The 20,785-nt window shown below is 38.6% G+C and overlaps 1 protein-coding gene across 15 annotated transcripts in view; it reads right to left on the bottom strand.

Moving 5' to 3' along the window:
• Window positions 1-20,785, bottom strand: part of CTNNA2 (catenin alpha 2) — a 468,972-nt gene that overhangs the window by 355,853 nt on the left and 92,334 nt on the right. For 12 of the 15 annotated variants that reach the window (XR_008436616.1, XR_008436617.1, XR_008436618.1 and 9 more), the window contains exon 3: window positions 11,381-11,576. Coding sequence is in view for 6 of the 15 variants with exons in the window: in XM_053974852.1 (XP_053830827.1) it covers window positions 11,381-11,576 (196 nt within the window). In the remaining 9 variants the exon portion in view is untranslated. Of the gene's footprint in view, window positions 1-3,812; window positions 3,895-3,985; window positions 4,108-11,380; window positions 11,577-20,785 lie in introns of those variants that run through there. The other 3 variants (XM_053974853.1, XM_053974859.1, XM_053974858.1) reach the window with 3 other exon arrangements.

Consider the following 20,785-nt stretch of genomic DNA (forward strand, 5'->3'; position numbering starts at 1 on the left):
TCATACTAAAAATTTGAAATCTCTAATTTAAAATAAGTATCTTCTTCTTTATCCAAATGCTGCAAGGTTGCATCAAGAAGCACATTCAAAATGAGTAGAAGAGTTCATCAGCTAAAAAAGAAACTACAGTGGAAAATGTCAGGAAAATTTGCTGCCTTTCTGGTGAACTGTGCATGGTACATTTATTGAAATCATTATTGCAAAAAAGGACTAAAATGAATAGAACTGACAAAGAAAAATCTGTAAGTCCTAGTGATTAACATCTTAAGTTTAATCATTTAATGGGTTTCTGTGTAACAATTTATTAATTTAAATAGAACTTTCATTAATGAATTTAACGTATCAGAGCAATGCCCTCCACTTACAGAAAGGTATAGAAAGGAGCAACATTTGAAAAGCACCCAAAATTCACAGAAAAGGAAGCACTCCAAGAAGACAACTGTGGCATTCAGCATTAGGCACACAGATTCCACCATTCTGGATATTATTTTCATTCTGGGGCTTGAAGAGCCTCACAAATACTCTACAGGAAAGCAACTTCAAGGGCAGATTCTATCTGTGCCCAAGGCACCATGAACTAAGTTCAAAATCATAATTAGAATCAGTTCCATCACTCTCTACTATCATATAAAAAATATCCAATAAAGAGATTATTTGAAATTGATATCTTTGGGGATAAGCTTCAGTTCAAAGGGTTGATATTTTCCAGCAAGAAGCATTTTCATAACAAAATTCATCTAAAAATCCCAGTGAACTGTGAAAAAGAGGGAGCAGCAAGTTGATAATGCCAGCACATGGGAAGCACTGTGAGGAGGGGGAAGGATTGATGATGAGATTGATCAATCTGGTGGATAATCAGCTCCCTATTCATTTTGAGGGTCACTTTTGTATTCCTGCTAATTTATCCTTTTCCTTACACTTAGATCCTACCTGAATATCTTGAAAGAAGCAGTAAGAGAAGCAGGGAGCACTGCTTAATCTGGGGAACAAACATGGATAAAAGTAAAAAAAAAAAACCTTCCCACAACCCCAGCTGGGATTAAGAGGACTGGCACATTAATGTTGGACAGCTGAGGGGTTTGCAGCCAAGAAAGAAAAATAACAGGAAAATTTTCAATACAAAAATTTAGAAAGATACTCCAGTATGAGAGAGGATGAGAAAGGAGAAAAGCAGACATGGGAGAGTCATCAGCACAGGGAAAATCTACAGTATAGACTTACAACAGGAAAAAGATGAAAAAGAAGAAAACATAAAATACAGAGAGAGCATCTGCAGATTTATGCAGAGAAATAGATAAAAGGTACAAGAGAATTTTTTAAAAATTTATTTCATTTCTTCTGTTAGTTCACATAATCTGCACACATGGTTTATAATAACCTATATTTGAGATCCGATGCAGTTATTTTTTCACCATAAAACAACCAAAGATTCTAAAATCATACTCAAAGCCTCAGCTTACATGAAAATTAAGTTTATCTTTCCAAAATTGAGAATTACATTTAAAAATTAATTTTCGAAGACTACAAAACCAATTTTGACTTGGCAACATTTTAGTAACCTAAGAATTTATTGCCTGTTTCAGTGGGAATTCACATACATGCAGTGACACCTATGTGTTAATATAAGAGCTCCTTTATATAACTACACTCATTGCTTGGATGTTTAAAAATTGCAAGAGCTTCTGTGCAGAGATATAATGAGCTAACTGAGCTTCATGGTGTGAATTTACATTCCAGTGCAGAGATCAAAACATAAAATTAATCTACAGCCCTCCATCAACACCCAGAAAGGCCGATTGCTGTTGTGCACAGGAAAAGGCTCATAAACAAGACATAATTATCATTAGGTTTGTAATGAGAACAGAAAGAAATGATCATTAGTCTAAGCCTCTATAGGTAATAGAAAAAAACGATGGTTGAGTGCTAGGACTGTCCTTTCTAAATAGCTGGGCATGGCAGAAGGGAGGCTGAGAGGAATCAAGGCTGGAGATGGCTCTGAGTAACCTGGTCTGGTGAAAGGAGTCCCTGGCCATGGCAGAGCGTTGGAACTAGATGAGCTTTAAGGTCCCTTTCATCCCAAACCATTCCCTGATTCCATGATGTCCATCCTTTACTGGATGCAGAGCAAAATCAGTCACAAAGGATGAGGAAAATGCTGAGGTACTAAATTCCTTCTTCGCCTCAGTCTCCAACAGTAAGAGTTGTCCTTCAGGTACCCAGCGCTCTGAGCTGAAGGGCAGATATTGGAACAGAATGAAGTCCCCAAAACTGACCCTACTCCTGTCATTAATGAATTTATAGAATCCTTTTTTATTGGTTTTCTATGCCAGCAGCCAGGTTTCAATCCCAGCTGGGCTTTGGCCCTTGCCATTTTCTCCCTTCATGACCTCCAAACGTCCCTGTAGCTTTCCTGAGCTGCCCATCCCTTGTCCCTTTTCACAAAGGTCACAGACTCTCCTTTTTTGCCCAAGTTCCACCCAAATTCTCTGTTCAGACAGGTTAAGTGTTGAATAAATAAAATAAGAAACTATTTAAAACCATAAAGTCCACCACAAACAGGTGAAAGGAAGTAGAGGTGAAATATTTTCTGAAGAAAAAACACATACATTTCATCACATACCGTAGAAATCACATAATATGAACAGAGGTTAACAACTGACTTATCTACAACTAAACCCCCCCCTCAAAAAAAAACAAAAAAAAACAGATCTCAAAGTCAATTGGAACAATTAAAGCTGAATGAAATTTGCAAACATCTGAAATCAAAATCAGTGGAGAGCCTACAATTTTATTTTTAGTAGATATAAAAATAATTCTAAATTCCATCAGTGATACAGAAAAGGCTCCTTTTCCCCTGTTCATATATAAACAGCAGCTGGAATATCTCACAGATCTAAAGTCTAAAAAGAATTTGTCTCTGATAAAGGGATTAAAACAGAGAGAACAAGATAGCTGGAGATCAGAATGCTATAATTTGACACTTCTCAGAGGAAATCAGCGCCTGTTATTTGATTATAACATTTTCTATTCCCTCACTCTGTAAAGTATTACTGGCCTTTGTAGTATGTGAAAAATGTACTTCAGAAAAAGACGTGTTCAAAATGGTAAATGGAAAGGCAATAAATTAAAGCCTTTTATACACTGACTAAGCATCTTTTAGGACTCAGATATTAGAAAGTATATTTCAAATTTTCATGCTGTCATTTTTAATACTTCTCTTATCGAATACCACTTTCTGAAACCATATCCAAAATTAAAGCCTAATCTGTATGGGAGAAAGAAGCTTTTATACAACTTCTGAAGCTGGATGACTGCCATGGAAAATGCAGTCAAAAAATAAAGAACACAGAACAAAACGTACTGTAGGCAAATAGAAGGACTGAGCAAGGAAGACTCCCAGATAGAGCTTAGTGCTCCAAGGACTGCTTGTATCTTTCCCATTAAATGCCACTGGATAATCACAGAATTATGGAATGGTTTGGGTTGGAAGAGACCTTACAGCTCATCTTTTTCCATCCCCTGCCATGGACAGAGGGACATTCCACTAGACCAGGTTGCTCCAAGCCCCATCCAGCTCGGCCTTGAACACTTCCAGACATGGGGCAGTGTCTTGGTTTAAGAGCATTTATAAAGTTGGACACTCCAAAATGAGTCACCTCCACTTAATTCCAACCAATCCCCTGCCACCAGTAAGGAAAGATTATGAGTAGATATAAGAGAAAAAACAACTGTTTACTAACAAATGGAGCAACAACAGGCAAAAAAAACAACAGTAAATAACTACTAGACACAAAACTGCCCATCTCACAAACCTCACGGACACAAAGAGAGACCCAAAATGTTGGAACTAGCCTTCCCAAGATGGCGCCCGCCTGAGGCGGCCGTGCGGCTGAGGGACAAAGGGAAGATGGTGCCACACCCTTCCCCTCCAAAAGGGTGACTGTGGGCCCCAGGAACAAAGAGACAAGATGGCAGCAACCCGTACCAGAAAGGCAGGAGCCCACAGAGCAGTTCTAGAGGCAGACAAAAATCTTCCACCTGGTGCGGGGTCTGCGTCGCTCCCGCTGTTGGTTCCCGCCATTTACGGGCTCTGCCACGGCCGCTGTGGCGTGCGGGGATGAAAGGAGCGCTCTGTCTGCACAGGCACATGGCGGCCTCACCCCAGGACCTTGCTGGCTTTCCTTGCTGCCACCAGAGTTTGCAAAATTCACGTCAAAACAGTTTCTAATTGTGAAATGAATCTTTAGCAGTGGCTACGGTTGCAAACCGTAAGCAAGCACCTCTGAAAAGACACTCCCGCCTTCTGTAAAGGCCACCATGAAAGGAAGAGCCTCCGCTCCCACAGCTTCTCTGGGCAACCTGTGCCAGGGCCTCACCAGCCTCACAGGGAGGATTTTCCCCTCATATCTAATGTAAACCTGCCCTCCTTCAGTTTAATGCCATTCCCGCTTTTAACTAAGCAGAAATAATCCTGGTAACATGGATCCAAACCCAAGACCCTCACATCTTAGATGAATTATAGTAGTATTTACAGTTCTATTCTAAACACAGAAAATATCACTTCTAAAAACTTAATTCTTTTGCAGAATTTGCTCAACAGAATTAAATTTTACTGTAAAAGTTTGTTGGCAAATCTTTTTTTTTTTTTTTTTTTTTCATTCTTGCAATTTTCTAGTTAGTTTTTGAAAGACTGAAAATTCACTGTTCAGTGAAGGAAGCACAAAGCAATGACCAAACCTTAAGCTCATCTCCCTGACTCTTTCTCTCTTCAGTATGCTACTTCCCAATTTGAATATCCCAGACAAAGTCTCTGCACCACTCCTATCTCCCACCAGTTTCCCTATGCTTGATCAGACAGCTGGTGAAACTCTCAGTTCCTTTGCTCTGCTCAAAACTTCCATCACTGACCTATACAGTCATCTGAGGTCACTCCTGTGCCAGGCTAAAAGGAATTTCCTTCCAAATACTTTTGATCCAACAGACTAAAATAACTGATTTTCCAGTTCAAAGATGACTCAAACTTTTCCTTTTTTATTTCCTTTTTTTATTTTTTTTTTAATGTTGAAGAAAAAGAATTTCAGTTCAGAATTTCTGCCTAATGAATCAACAGTGATTTCATTTCCAGCACTCAGCTGGGACTCAGAGGAAGTTTCAGTAACACATAAATCAGAAGAGCTTCAAAAAGAGAGGTTGAGATGCTCACCCTGTGGTGCTCTGCAGCTTCACAGAACCGTTCTGAGGGGTCAGGGACTTCAGCTCCAATCTCCACATTGAATTACGCACAGAGGGGACACAAATACAGATTTCATGCATGGAGGAAATCTCCTTGCAGAACATTGCTCATGGTTAGCTCAAAACTTAATTGAAAAGGCTGCACATTAAATGCTGCTGAGGATTACTCACTGTGGATTAAGCCTATCCAGTTTGGGAATTACTGCTGCAAGACAGAAGAGGGCAAGATAACTGCCTGTGGTACCTATTCCAATTTGTTAGATCTTTTTGGTTTTTTCTTTTAATAATTTTCTTAATTTAAATCCTAGTGAAACTGTTCTCCAAATTTGACCTGAATCCAGAAATTTCATGCATACTAATGGGTGGTGGAGTTAAATATTTACTGCAAAACATGGCCTAGTTACAGTCCCTTGATATGGATTTTTTTTAACTGTGCTGCATTTCTGCAATACTTTCTCAAATAAAACCTTTACTAACAGTAACATTTCCTGTAAAAGAACAAGCAGTAGTTTTAGGATTTGATTTTAATATTCAAGTCAAATATTTCTAGAGGAAACACTACTTTCCTATCTTTCAGTTTCTGAGTATAATTTTATATTTGACAACTGTCAGAAATTGTCATGTTAAAGAAATGTTATTCGGATTGTATCCTGATATAAAGCCACAATAGTATAAAATCTTCAAGAAAGACAATGTAAATAAATATAGTATTAAAAAATTGCCAGATGTATTAATTTATATTACTTTTCAAACTTGTATCACTGCTTTTGCAAAATCTGTCTCAAACTGGCATGTTCAGGCAATATATCAAACACCAACTACCCTGTATAATAAACATACCCAGGAGATGGAAGTCGCTTTCATAAATTTAAACTAACATGACCTTAAACAAAACACTGAAAAGTGAAATGAATATCAGAAAAGCTCCAGCCAAGGCCAAACAGAAATAAGTCTCTTGGAAATGGTGCAGAGAATAGAGAAGAAGTGAAGATCCTTGGACAGCCAATTGGCATTACCAAGTTCTCCCAAAAAGCCTAAACCTAATGTGTACAGAAAGTCATAAAATCATGGAATGGTTTGGGTTGGAAGGGACCTTAAAGGACTATCTAGTTCCAACCCCCCTGCCATGCCCAGTATGCATTTCATTTTTCCTCCACTTTTAGTTTTCTCCTTAAGGATCAATCCTGATCAGGAACAGAGTGGAGCAGGACAAGACATTGGTGCTGTTGCATTTGTTTCACAGAAAAAGATAAAATAGTTTGGGTTAGAAGGGATTTTGAAGGTTACCTAGTCCATCCCTTGCAATGAGCAGGGACATCTTAACTAGACCAGGTCGCTCAGAGCCCCATCCAACCTGACCTTGAATATTTCCAGTGATGGAACATCTACCACCTCTTTGAGCAGACAGTTCCAGTGTCTCACAGAACCATAGAACAGTGAGTGCTGAGAGGCTGATGTGTGTGGTCAGCCATAAATAAATCATATAGATGCATATTATATGAGCACATTATATGCTTGTGTGCATGTGCCCACTGGAAATACAGGGTCAGTCTCGTTCCTGCTTCAAACTGGGGCCATGGAGCTGCAGCAGCCTCACTCCTGGTTTTGGGAACCCCTGACCCTACTCTTCTCTATAGCAGCTCTTGGAGATGCTCTGCAACATCTGCTTTTTCATCAGAAGTGTTCTAAATAATTTGGGAATAGGAATTTTGACGTCTTTCTGCAACTCAGTTCTCAGAGAGCTGAAAGATAATGGATGGAAAAAAAGTCTGAAAGAGCCAGCATTAGAGTATTTGCATGGAATGGCATTTAGAGGCCCAGATTTCTCAGGAGGAGCATTGCAAACATGGATAACAATTGAAGTCGCTTCCATACACAACAAGCAATTCAAAATAGAAAAGGAATATTTTTTATTAACAAGGTAAGAGTTTTCAGGCCATGGCTCCAGTGATTTGCTGAATAGAAGACTTCAAATCTTTGTGCTAAAAGCTTTCAGCCCAGGCATGAGCCACTAGCCAGACAAAAAGCAAGTTGCAGAGCACCTCATCACAGATATTATTGGAAAAAAGAGAATATGTTTATTGTACATACAGGTTCTTTCAAAAGTGCAGAGCCTCCCATTAAGCAGGACTGCCCACATGCCCCACTTCACCTTTCAGAATGAATAGAAATTCTAGTTTGTCTAAAAAACCTGCTTTCCAGTAATTTCTTTCCACAGACACTTTTTCCTCTATCAAGAACTAGCACATGCTAACTTCTGTAAGCAAAAAAGAGTTCTCATATAATTCAGTGAAAATGTTTATAAATAAGCATAAGGAGAACATATGTTTAAGTGAAAAGATATGGGGTTTTTTTGGTCTGAAAAAACAGGTTATCTAGATTCTAGATTCTCTAGATTCTCTAGAAACCATCTTTCACAGAATTTAGTTTTAATTTTAAAACTTCATTGAAAATATTTTCAAAACTAGATGGTTGAAAGCATTAAAGCACTAAAATTATTATTTTTAGTGTGTTCTGTCAGAGAGAAAAAAATTGCAAGGAAATTGAAGTCACTTTCATGTCTCAGAGATGTTCATCCACAATGTCAAGATAGTCACAGAGTACACAGATCACATTCTTTTTTTACAATGTCCATAAATCTGCATGAGCAAAAAATTAAGTCTACCTCAACTTTACCCTGTCTTCAAACACAAAAGACATCAACAGCTATTTTCTGTCCCTTGATCGAAGTATGAATTTCATATTGTGGTGTGAAATTTTATCTACCATGATCGAAAAGCAAAACAATTTAAAACACAACAACCAGGAGCTGGACTAAATCAAGTTTCTAATGGAAGTTTCATCCATATGCCAGAAAACTTCCAGGAAAATTACATTAAAATCAGGCAGTCACCAGCACATACCTACAGACAGATATTACCAAAGCCATTTACCAGATAGAATAAATTTACATGAATACAGCCTATTTCCTTGTGCTGCTTTCTGCAGTGTCCCAAGCTGTGTCCTAACAAATTTAATCAAACTGGAGCCCAGTGGAACTGCAGTTCTTGGTAGATTTTTGTGTCAATCATGGCCTGAACTTCTCCTCCACAGGGAATTTCCTTCCTCTCTACTGATCAATAAAAGATCAGATGCATTTAGACACTTATGCTATGAGTATAGCATATACTGTATTTTTATTCCTGTGAATTCTTCTTCACTTCCCTGCACTTCTCAGGGTTTGTAGTTTCACTCTTTAAGGTCACGGAATCATGGAATGGTTTGGGTTGGAAGGGACCCTACAGATCATCTGGTTCCACCACCTGTCTGCTTTTCCTTCTCTCTAATATAAAAAGACATGAATGATAAACTTCCACATTTCCCAGGTCTTCTTTGTCCCCCATCTGGGAGATCTTTTACACAACTCTGACAGTACCAGAATAAACACCCACACAGCAAAGTATTTAATGGCCCAGCAACTGGATAATCTCAATCTTAGGTGGTTTTGAAGTATAAGTGTTCCTATTATGGAATCATTATGGGATACAGAGATACACAGGGATGAGCTTTAGGCATCAAATCTTTTGGTTTTTGCTCTTTGTGTTTTTAGAACGGGTTTCGTAAATCAAACCTGTTTGTCACACAAGTTTTCTACAGCCAACAGAATTTACCCTTCCACACCACAGAGGGAACAAGAATCTCAGCACTATGGACACTTTCATTCATTCCAGAGCATTTGTTCCACACCTATCAATGGAAAGCAGGAGTCCCTGGAGTGAATTGCTGCCTTTAGTAGGACACAACATTACCCAGCAACGCAGGGCAGGAAATGAGGAGCACACCAAGAGCCAGCTGTAAGTGCCGCAGACAGTTTTAGGTTGACGATGTAATTATCCCAGCTGGAACCCTGCCAGGAAATCAGCCAGGAAAACACAGCCTCAGTTCATTAATCCAGCTCTTTATGCCACCCAGCTAAACATATCATTTCACATCACACCAGGGCTGGTCTCATTTACACGGCTCGTGGGTGCTAATAATGGTGTGTGGTGTCTCCTGCTCTCCTCATTATGGGATCGTGTTGAACAGACCCCCAAAAAAGCTGCTCCACTTTTCTGACAGGCTTTTTTCCCAGCCTGGAGTGTTGACAAGAGATGAATGTCTGTGTCATTCTGTGTAATTCTGTTTAAAATCTTTTTCCTCCTCTCTGCTTTCTCATTGTTGTTTGGGTTGGTTGTTTCTAAATATAGGTTAAGAAAAGTAAAAGTCTTTTTGTCATGTAAAAAATCAGAAATTCAGTCTAGATAAAGCGTGTGCAAGTTTGGGTTGGTGCCTCTAACTCAGGAGAAGCTGAGTCAGCATCACAAACCCAAAAGGGAAAAGTTTATAAATTCAGAGAGAACATGGGCACTCATGTCACCACTGAAGGTGCTGAGCAACAACTTGACACAACACAAAATAAGTCATGTAAGCAACAGGAAACTGAAGTAGCTGACAAATGAAAATTAATGCCAGAACAGCCAGGCATCAGCATTAAAAATCTAAAAAAAAAAACCCACCCAACCAAAACCCCATCATCACAACAACAAAAATCCAGCAGAAAAAATAACCAACAAAACCCATAAAATCCCACTAGAATACTGGAATATCATTGTAGATAGAGCATACAGCAAATACTTAACTTACTCTGATGTACTGACAATTGAATATTTAAGAAAACCCAAACCACACAGGAACATGAAAACAGTGAAATCAAATATACACAGAACAGAGAGGAGGAAAAAATACCCTCAGGATAGAACCGACTAGAATATTCACTTATCAGTGCTTATATACACAAAATTTAACCCTGCTTTCTCTTATGATCACTTCAGTCCAATTTTCACAAGATAAAAAAAAAAAAAAAAAAACATAGTATGAGTTCTAGGGGAGTAACTCACTGAATATCAGTATTTTACACCCAAATCCTTTAGATTCCTTTTGAAATCTCAGTTGGAGATCTCTCAGTCTTGTTCTAACACCCAGGGCTGATGATACTGGCAGGTGGTATCTTTAGATTATAGGACTTACAATGGAATAAACCTAAAAGGTACTTAATTCTGCTGCAATAAAAATAATTACAATCAAAGTCAATAAAATGGAAACATTTTGTCATAGGCATATATTGAAAACATATTTTTCCCCAACCACGCAGGTAAATTTGAAAGCACTTCATATCCATTTTATCTTTTGAAAGAAAATTGTCAGATCTTGTGAGTATCCATTTATTTTATCAACAACACCCAGAAAATAATTGTCTTCATATTGTTATTATACCTCTATTTTCAGGCTTTGATATTATTTTTTTATATATTTGAAATCACAAGTACTTCTACATTGCTCTTTTATTTGGTTGTTAATTGTTAGAATGTTCAGAAACATATGTACCATAATCCTAGTTCTACATTTGCACCCACAGGCTTTAAACCACTGCTCAGATTCAGCCAAGCGAAGAAAATCACATCATTTTGTCACATAACAGAATAAAAAACAGGCTGAAAATGGAACAATAAGCTTTGGCACTGGGCAAAGCTCTACTCCCATCAAGCATTTTTTCCTGTTGGAACCCTGGTAAATTACTGAGAATTCCAGGCTTTCTGTGCTGCCAGGCACTGACCCCCAGGAGAACACTGCATTTGACCTGAGGCTGTGGAGAAGGCTTCCAAAACGGAATGACAGAACTGGGATTGTGGGTGTGGAGTTTGAATAGAAGTGTGTGATATCATATGGTGAAAAACTTAAGAGTTTAAGGTTTTAGAATATAGTAATAGATATAAAGTAATATAGAGGTTTTAGGGCAGAGATTGGTCCTTCTTCTTCATCTTCTTCTTCACCTTCTTTTTGTGTATTGGATAAAAAAGTCCACATTGTGGGCCATGGGTGGTTGGTTATTGGGTTAAAAGTAAAAATAATTTAGGTGCCATTTCTTAATTGGACGGTTTATCTTTAAAAGGCCTTGTAGCATGAGAGACAGGGCTCCATTTTTACCTTGTTAATGAAGTAGAACTCAGGTTTGTGAGACTGCAACATAGATAAGAACTAATAAACATCTGAGTCCAAACAAGAAATACCATCTCACAAATTAACCCCAACCTTGGCAGAAAAGAAAAAGAATTGACATTTTCCCACATACCTTGTTTTCGAACATCATCTACAGCAGCAACCAACTCCTCCTTGAGATCCTGGCTCTCTTTAGCAATTTGGTCTCCTTTTTCCAAGAAGTTCTGAGTGGCCTGCTCCACTGAGGCAGCCAAAACGTGAGCCTTCTTCGAGCGCCCTTTCTTCTTGCCAGACGGTCCTTTATTGCTCGTGTTCACCAGCGTCGTTACCTTTGGGCAGGAAAAACAACTTTTTGTGAGTTTGAACAATTCCCTATTTATAGGAACACCTCATTCAACCCTGACACTATTTTCTGTGCCCTGGAAGAGATGTAGTGGCCACATGTTTTGAATAGATAAAACTGGAAGTATAAAATCCAGCAGCATGTCCCCCAAAAGAGGGTTTTCCTTTTAACCTCTCCTCAGTCCGGGCTAAGCAAATCACAGCCAAGCAGCAAAAAGAAAAAGATAAGAACCAGGCATGGCAGGGCTGTGGTGCCAAAGCATCGTTTTTGTCACTTGTTTTCATTTTTAAAAAAATGAAGATACTGATAAAATAGAACCTGAACACACAAGGATCAGAAACCATTCAAGAAGCAATTGTCCCTTGAAATAATGTACTGGCAGTGACATGCAACTGGTGACAAAAACATTGTGGCTGTTTTCCAGATGTGAAAGGTACAAAGAGCTCCCACTGGTGAAAACTCTTTGCCTTAGTGCTGCTTCACTGTACTCCCAGTATTTTGTCATAAAACCACAGCAGGCAGCAAAATGATCCCACCAGTATTTAAACAGAAGGAAACTCTGCCTCCACGTTTGCAGAATCTCCTGAAGGAATTCTTTATTGAGCTATCAATAAACTGATTAGAAAGCTTAAAAACACAGCCCAGTGTGTACATCCCACAGCTGAGTGCTGGGCAAAGAGGGAATCCAGCATGACTCCAGCAGTACCAGGCTGCTGCTCTGTAAAACAGGAATATTCAATTGGGTACTATCAGGTGTTAAATGCACAAAAAAATGAGCAGGGATGCAGTTCTCCCTAACCAGGATACAAACCAGGGCACCTATAGTGTTGCATTAGTGTTCTAAGCCACAAATTTGCTGTAAGAAAATAAATGCCTTTGTAATAAAGACATTTCACTGAAAACCAAAAGATCCTAAAACAAGTATGAAAATTCACTGTTGTCTCATCTCTATTACCAGAAGAGTGACAAGTTCTGTGGTACAGTTTTGACCAAAAAGCCTCTTACCACGCTCTTTGTGTTACCTTTTTCTTTCTTTCAGCCAGTTTTGTTTTTTTTTTTTTTTTTCCAAATCACATCTTAAAACTACAGACTGTGGAAGAATAAATATATGGACCTATATCTATATATATAATCAGGGCTTGAAAATGGATGTACTGGGAGGGAAAAAAATGTATTCCAGAGCCTTCTTTCAGGAAGGAGTCTGCTTGGCTACTGGAATGTAATATTCATCCATCATATGGGGTTTTTTTTCCACTGTTTTTATCTAGAAATATTATTTTCTTTATTAGCTTTCCCTTGCAAATATTTCTCATGAAATTTCCTGAAGATCCTTTCATAGTTGATCATTATCATTGGCATCTAGTTATGGATACCTACAGAAATGCAAATAATTCTAACCCACCACCAAACAATAAGAAAAGTTTACCAGAACTTCCCAATGTGGAAATAATTATAAATTGAAGTAAAATATTGATTACTATTTTCTTTAGGGCCTTTTTGAAATAAAAGAACTGCTTTTTCCTATGCTGCTTAATATGCAGAAATAGATAAAAATCACTTAAATTGTCTACGAGTGCTTGAAGTCTCCTCAGTTAAGAACTTCTGTGTCAGTCTGTGCAGAGCAGATGAACATGTGCAGGTCCTAGATATGAAGAGGATCCAGCACTGGCAGAAAACCTTTGCTAATGCCTCAGCTGCTGAGTCCACAACTAAACAGTCCACAGGAAAATCCAAATTACCACAGAACATGGAGACTTTTTCTAACACTTCTCGTAATCCACATGTAGAAAACAGCACCCCCAAAGTCAATCCTCTTTTTCAAAAGGAACTACTGGTGTATTCTATTTGAGCCCAATTCCTTCATAAATGTTTGCTGCTCTTTTTTTTTTTTTACTTATTTATTTTGTTTTTGCCATTCAAAAAATAAGTTTCCATCATGTCAAAAGGCGGGACTCAAATATAATCATGGAAGAGTGCCAGCAAGAGAGCACAAGATGACAAATGGTGCTAGAGGCTGTGTTTGCCAATGAACCTCAATGATTTGTAAACTTGAAGGAAAGGCTTTAAAATTTTAAACAAAAGCTACTGGCATGAAATAAAAAAAAACAAACAAAAAAAAAAAAAAAAAAAAAAAAAAAACCAAAAAACAAACAAACCAACTTCTCACTACCCTCTGATCAACAGCATTCAGATGAAACAAAGAGAGAAATCTCCATGTGGAGCTAAGACATTCCCCTGGAAAAGGAATTCTGCATCCAGTCTCTGCACCAACAGGTTGGACTCTGGGTAAAACAGAGCTCTCATAGGAAGAAAACCACTCAAAAAACCTGGAATACTGCCATTTTACCCACCCTGTGTCAGCATCTTTAAATTCCATTAAATTACAAGTTAAGAGGCTAAAAAAGCAGTCTCTTCCAAAATCAGAATTCCTGTTCCAGAAAGTCAGCTGTACTGGGACAGGGCAAAAATGGGAAGGAAGGCTTCTGATACCAGTGACAGAAAAATCCATGGCATATTAGCTCCTTTCCCATTTTTAGAAAGCCAATAACCTATGAATCTATATCAATTGCATGAAAAAAAAAAAGAAAAAAATAATAATAATCTTTTATCTTATTAAAATACCTCAGTTTTTCAGCAGGGCTTTTAAGCTGGTTTATTTTAAACTGGTTAACTGGTTTATTTTAAATATCTTACCCCACCTAAAGCGATACAAAGGAAAGAATGTCTCTATCAGCTTCTGTTACTAATTAATGCAGGACTCACCCAAAATTCTGTACAATTATCAAATATATCACTTGATAATTACCATAAGCTCATTTGGCAGCCTTGTAATGATCCTGGTTTTGTGATCACACTAGGGAACCCTGCTCTCTTATTTTATTAAAGAAGCTTCACACAGTCCTAGCACAGATCTCTGCTGGAATAACAGAACTTCACTAATTAATAGTTCAGCCCCATCCTGAATTCAGGCCTCCTTACCCAGCTCCAGCAGCACAAAAGAAAGGTGAGGATGTCTTTGCTAAAAGCAGAAAATTCTGTTAGCATGGATTTCCCTATGGCAGAGGTCATGTGCAGGCAGGGAATGCCAGCAGTGCAAGGGGATAGAGCTGGATCACACACTCATCAAATCAATCCCCTGTCAGCAGCTCCAGCTCACACAAGAACATTCCTGGCTCTCTGAATTGAAGTGTCTTCCCTACAGATTTCTGAAAGGAGTGGGCCACGAGTTTAAGAGATGTAATTCTCCCCCTTTGCCTTCTCTTTGCTCAGTATCTGCTCGAATTGCATTAGTTACCCAAGACTTTCCATAACCACGTTAAAAAACAAGCATATATTGACAGCTCTTGAGGCAAATATTGATAGACCTTTTTTTTTTTTTTTTCCCTTTTTTTCAATTTTTAAGTATCCTGCTAATCCTTATGGTTTCTCTCTGGTCACTCACACAGAACAGATGCTTTGGTATTGTGTTTTCAGCACAGATTGGGTGATAAAAGGATTGAGAGCAGCCCTTTGGAGAAAGGCTTGAGGACACTGGTGGCACATGGCACGGGGACTGGACCAGGTGATCATTAAAGGTCCCTTCCAGCACAAATAATTTGATGATTCTGTGATTATACACATTTAAATATCAATCACAGAGGCTGTTGGGAGTTTTTCTGAGAGTGGACAGCATTTATATGTTTCCTTGCTTTCAACAGACCAAAGCAGGCAAATCAAATACAGCTCTGCAAACATGGAAACCATTCAGACAAATACCTGGCTCTGGTTGTGACAACACTTGAAATCAGTGTAAAAGGGTTTCTCTGAAGGACCACTAACTATTTGGAAAAAAAAAAAAAAAAGAAAAAAAAAATCACTATGCTCCCTATTCCCCTTTTATTTTCAAGTAAATATTATTTGTTCTTCCCAGTGGCATTTTCTGGATGTGAACAGCTACGAGTTATTCCTCTCTTCTCATGCACTCATAGATCACCAAGGTGCTGGAAACACTCAATGACCTGAGCAAAGACAGCCCTGACATTTCAGGGGAAGGGCCTTTTTTTTTTTCTGGAACTCAGCTGCCGTTCCACTCCACTCCACCATCTCATTGCCTTACTGACTGTACAACGGTCACCCCTCGAGCACTCAAAATCCTGCTGCTTCCAAAAGTTTGTTGCATCAAAGGAAAAAAAAATCATTACAACTGTCTGGAAACACAAAACCTCTTTCTCCAAACTGTCTCATGGCTGGGTTTGCTTTTTTTTTTTTTTTTTTTTTTTTTTTCTCCACTGGCAGAAGAGACCTTTCAAAACACCTGGAGAGAGAAGCAGATTGTGCTGAGGGTTACAGCACCAGCATGGCTGTGGGAAGATCTAATTTGATTCCCTGCTCCAAATGAGGTAGAGAACAGACCTGAGCACTGTGTTTGTGACCTTCCCTTGGACCATTCAGCAGCAGAGCAAACAGGGATGGGATTTTGCCGTACAAATTCCTGGCTCTGCACACCAAAGACTTAAGTTACGATGTGGCTCTCAGCAGCAGCTCATTAACTGATCCCACTCCAGCTGCAAGGTGTTACTGAGCAAAATACAGGAGAAAATGCTTTCAACAACTATTCATTCACATACAAAACAGAAAAGCAGCTAAATTGGATTTTTTCCGTATTTCTGCAGAGGAGAAGATAACTTGCTGGGTTTTTTCCCCATATTTGTGCTTATTTTCTAGTGCCACACAAAAAGAAGGGTATTTTTTCCCTATTACACCAATATGTGTGAACACAGATGTTCTGCTGAGCATGATTCAGTCTGTAACATAACTCCATTTTTTGATAATAACTGTTCTTCAATTTTCCCTATCAACTTGAGTAATTTGCCACTGTCCTTACCCCATAAATCATAACAGCTTACATAATTAACTCTTGTAATTATCTCCACACTATTAGCACCAGCTGTCTACCTAATTCATAAAACTGAAATTCTTTCTATTCTGTGTGGATATTTGGATTTTCATTGATGAGCAGAACTTTGCCCATCCATGCTGAATTCCAGTGGTTTAACCCAGCTTTTTGTACTCCTTCCAGCTCCCCTAAGTGTTTGCAAACACCTTATTTATTATTCATAAATAAGCAGACTCCTCTCTGTAATGCAGAAATTATCAGCTGGGGTGCTACAAAATGCCAGTGCCACACCTCCCTTTTGGCTGGGAAGCACCCAGATAACTGAGGCAACACTGATCAGAGCCAGGATATTTTATATTTTAATCCAGTGTAGCTTGAGGACAGCAAGCAGCTCTGATTCACGTTTCTGCTGCCAAACACTGATTCCTGAACAAATCTGCATTTTTCTATTCTGCCCACATGATGCACCTTTAAGATGTAATTTGGAGATAGCAACACTTGCTGCTAATTTTTATTTTTCTTATCAGTGCTCCCACCACGGGAAGAGGTTTACATCCTGGCCAATGTGAATGAATATTATATAAGGCACTTTTAAAGTTCTTCAGCAAGTGTTAATTCTCAGTGGAATTTCTGACTACTTGTTATGCTATCAAAAAGAATAAAAAATAAATAAACCACCCCACACTTACTTTCCTCCTACAAATCTTCATGAAAAACTATCAAAAATTTCTACAACAGACATACAAGCCTGAAATATGTTTTCACAAAACATATTGTTAAGAAAAAGAAGAATAGGAAAAGACAATTAAATGAAGAATCATGGTTATGTTCCTCCTACAAATCTTCATGAAAAATGAAGCCACGAAAACCTGCAGCATGTTTTCACTGACTCTCCCATAACTGAAAGGAGAATCAATTCAAATTAAGCTAATAAAATGTCTCCCATAATACAATTTACCTCTAATTTGTAATAAATTAGGCACAAAGATTATTAAATTCTCCTTTTGTGACAAATTTCTCCTGTTAATTGCCACTAAAGGACTGTGATGCTATTTAGAAGCCAAATATGAATACCAGGAGTTACCTGGTAGACAGGAAAAAGAGATTATGTTAATATTCCACACATGAAAGACAGAAGATTAATATTCCTCAGGTTTCCCAAGGATTTACTCGCTCCTGTACATTACTTGAGGTTCCTCACACCATCCACTTGTCACGTGGTAACTCCAGGAGTTGACCAGCTCTTGGAACTGGCAGCACAAGCAGCAACATCCATTACAAGATCTCCTCTTTGTGCTGGCAGGATTGCAAAACCTCACTTTTAAGAACTAAGTAACCCCATTCTTGTGTTTCCAGTATCTTGTTAGGATTTTGGCAATTCCAGCTTTTGCCAAGAGAGAAAAGCTGAAGCAGGTGTTTAATTGGAGCAACTACACATTCTTTAGCAAAACCATTGGCTTAACCTGACTCCTAAAAAATCTGTTTAATGCCTTTAAACGCAAGAAAATGATGAAAGTCAAATTTTAAGATGTTCCTCTTAATGTGTAATTCACTGTGGGTTTTCTAATTGCACAAAAGGGCTTGATCCCAGTCAAGTTCAACAGCCAAAGACAGCACAGAATCCACAGATTCCCATCATTTCATTTTTTTATGTTACACCAAAGCACATTAGGCTGTACCATTTCAAAAATTCATATCTACAGCTTGTGTTAAACATGCATTTTCTCTCATCTCTTTCTTCATTATGCATAAGAGTAGTTCATGATCCTACTAAGATGAAAAGAGGAACAAGAATTCCTCCCCACACAATGGCCTAATTTTGGCAGGATGACCAGCTTAGGGGCCAGGCCATGGGGGGGCACAGCATTGTCTTGGGGGTAAGAAATGTGGGTTTGAAGTTCCTCAGGCTCAGCAGAGAAGTGAACCAGGTCTTCTTCCTTCAGGGGTGACCACCTTAACACCTGGGATATTTTAAAAGAATAGGCTGCAACACCAGCGTGCTTGGGCTTGAGATGAGAAGAATGAGCCATTTTCTAACCCTGAAGGAAGATTTCAAACTAAGTCCAAGCAAACTTGTGCTCTATTAATCACCATGTGATGTAAGCTCCCCTCTGCAGGCTCAGAGTTCAGCAGATAAATTCTGGAAAGGGACGGGATTTCAAAAAGCTCCCTTTCACATCTCTCCCACAACATCTTCTAAATCTCACTCCTAAGCTTCTCTCTTCTCTTCTCCATGTGTTGAAAAGGAGAACTAATCATGTAACTTCTGTTTATGGATTACACTCCCAGAGCTGGGTGCCTAAATGGACTTGGCACCTCCAAACCTTCGAGTCTTCCAAAGCTCTAAATCAAGGATCTTTCTGGGTTTTATATAGCAGAGATTGAATTTTAATTGGAGCAACATTTGGCAAATCCTTCCTGCTTGTGATCCTGTCACTATCTTCCTTCTGTTTCTCATTGTCCAAGTGAGGCAACATCACGTATCCATGTGGGAACTTAAAATGTTGAAACCACCCAAGGCAAAGTTACTTGGCTCCAAATGCTCATCTCTGTGCAACTCAGCAGTGGTTTAACAGATCACAATGCACAAAACATTCCTTGAAAGAGTAAAACATGAAGTTTATCTTACCCCAGCTAAAAAAAAAATCAGAAAGCTGGAATCTACCTGATAATCAGTAAAGACACGTTAAATGCAGTGACGTCGAAGCAGCCAGAAATGTCAACTTCCAGTGCAGCATTAAAGGATCTTGGCAACCACTGAGCAGTAACTGAGGATGAAGTATTTTTTTGCATTCAATAACTTTAGTTAATTTCTCATAGTTAATAAGTTATTACTACTGCAAGCCCCTGCTGACATCTGTTATTTTCCTTGTTAATTAAAACAGTAAATGTCACTGATGCCATAAGTGCGTGTTTTTCTGCAGTTTTACCAACTTTCAATTTTGGGAAAAACTTTGCTGCACTACGTTTGGATGTAGAAGAAAAGCCATCATCATCTGCAGTTTTCTGTCAGGATATGAAGCCCCCAGAAAAGCTGCCCACAATCTACATGAATGATAAAATAAAAAGTACAAACCAAAAAGTATAAAGCAATACCTCATAACTCTAATAACTCCAATTCCTTCCAAAACTGAATACAGCACTAGTAGTCAAGCTTACAAACACATCACATGCAAAATGTGAGTTATTTAGTCAACAGCTATGCATTAATATCACAAAATTAAGTAGCACTCAAAGGGTATCAAAAATAAAAGATTGCTGGAATTATTTATTATGTAGGAGAAAATCAACAAGCAACTTTTCATTTCCATACTCTGTTATCAGCATTAATCAATCAGAAATTAAGCCACCTTGGCCTAACTATTACTAAGTGGATCCTCAAAATCTGGAAAAAAAAAAAAAAGCCCAAGACAAGGAAAACACACACATCTGTAGTTGAATTAGAACCAAATGCAAGTGTATTTATACTCATCTCAAAAGTACCAAAAAAAAGCCAAAAACCTACTTGGGGTCACACTGCCTCCCATTCCACCAGCAGCCTTTCTTTCTCCAGGTTCTTTAGCAGAACAGAGAATAAATCCAAAGTGTTGGGCTGATTCAAGGAAGATATTGCATTTAACCACATGAGGGCACACCACACTAGAGTAATAGAAAAGCTCCTGTGAAATCCCTGGATTCATTGTACTCGTGTTGTTTTACTGGATCTATAAGAGAGCACCAGCCTTGGCACTGTAAACATCACACGCCTGACAAAGGGAAATTCTTAGCTGATATTTAACACACTATTTTCTTGCCACTTGTCGTTGGTTTAAAAATCTGCTAGCAATCTTAAAAGCAGCAGTATTTAGGATGTAGTTATCAGAGGAACTCAACCACAGAGCAGGTAGCAAGTTGTACTGGCTAGGGGAAAAAAATGAAGGAAAAAGGAAAAGTGAGCTTGCAATTGCTTTAGTGAGGTTCTACAGCTTTTTGTAACCAATTCTGGGGTTGTGGGTTCTCCATCCCTTGAAGTGTCCAGGGCCAGGCTGGAGGCAACTTGGAGCAACCTGTGATAGTGGAAGGTGTCCCTGCCCCTGGCAGGGGTTGGAACTGGATGATTTCAATATCCCTTCCAACTCAAACCATTCTAGAATTACACTGAGGAAATAAAACACCTGCAAGTTTTATTTCCTACCTTATTAGATACCACATTTGGAATAGACACTTCAATATTCTCTTTCTTTAGGTTTTTTCTCCAATGACTCAGACATTGTACGAGGAGAAATAACACAAAGGGATTTAAATAATCCTGAACTGGATACCAAAATAAGATCGCAGGC

The sequence above is a fragment of the Vidua macroura genome, chromosome 4 (assembly GCF_024509145.1).
Source record: "Vidua macroura isolate BioBank_ID:100142 chromosome 4, ASM2450914v1, whole genome shotgun sequence".
NCBI classification, from domain to species: Eukaryota; Metazoa; Chordata; class Aves; order Passeriformes; family Viduidae; genus Vidua; species Vidua macroura.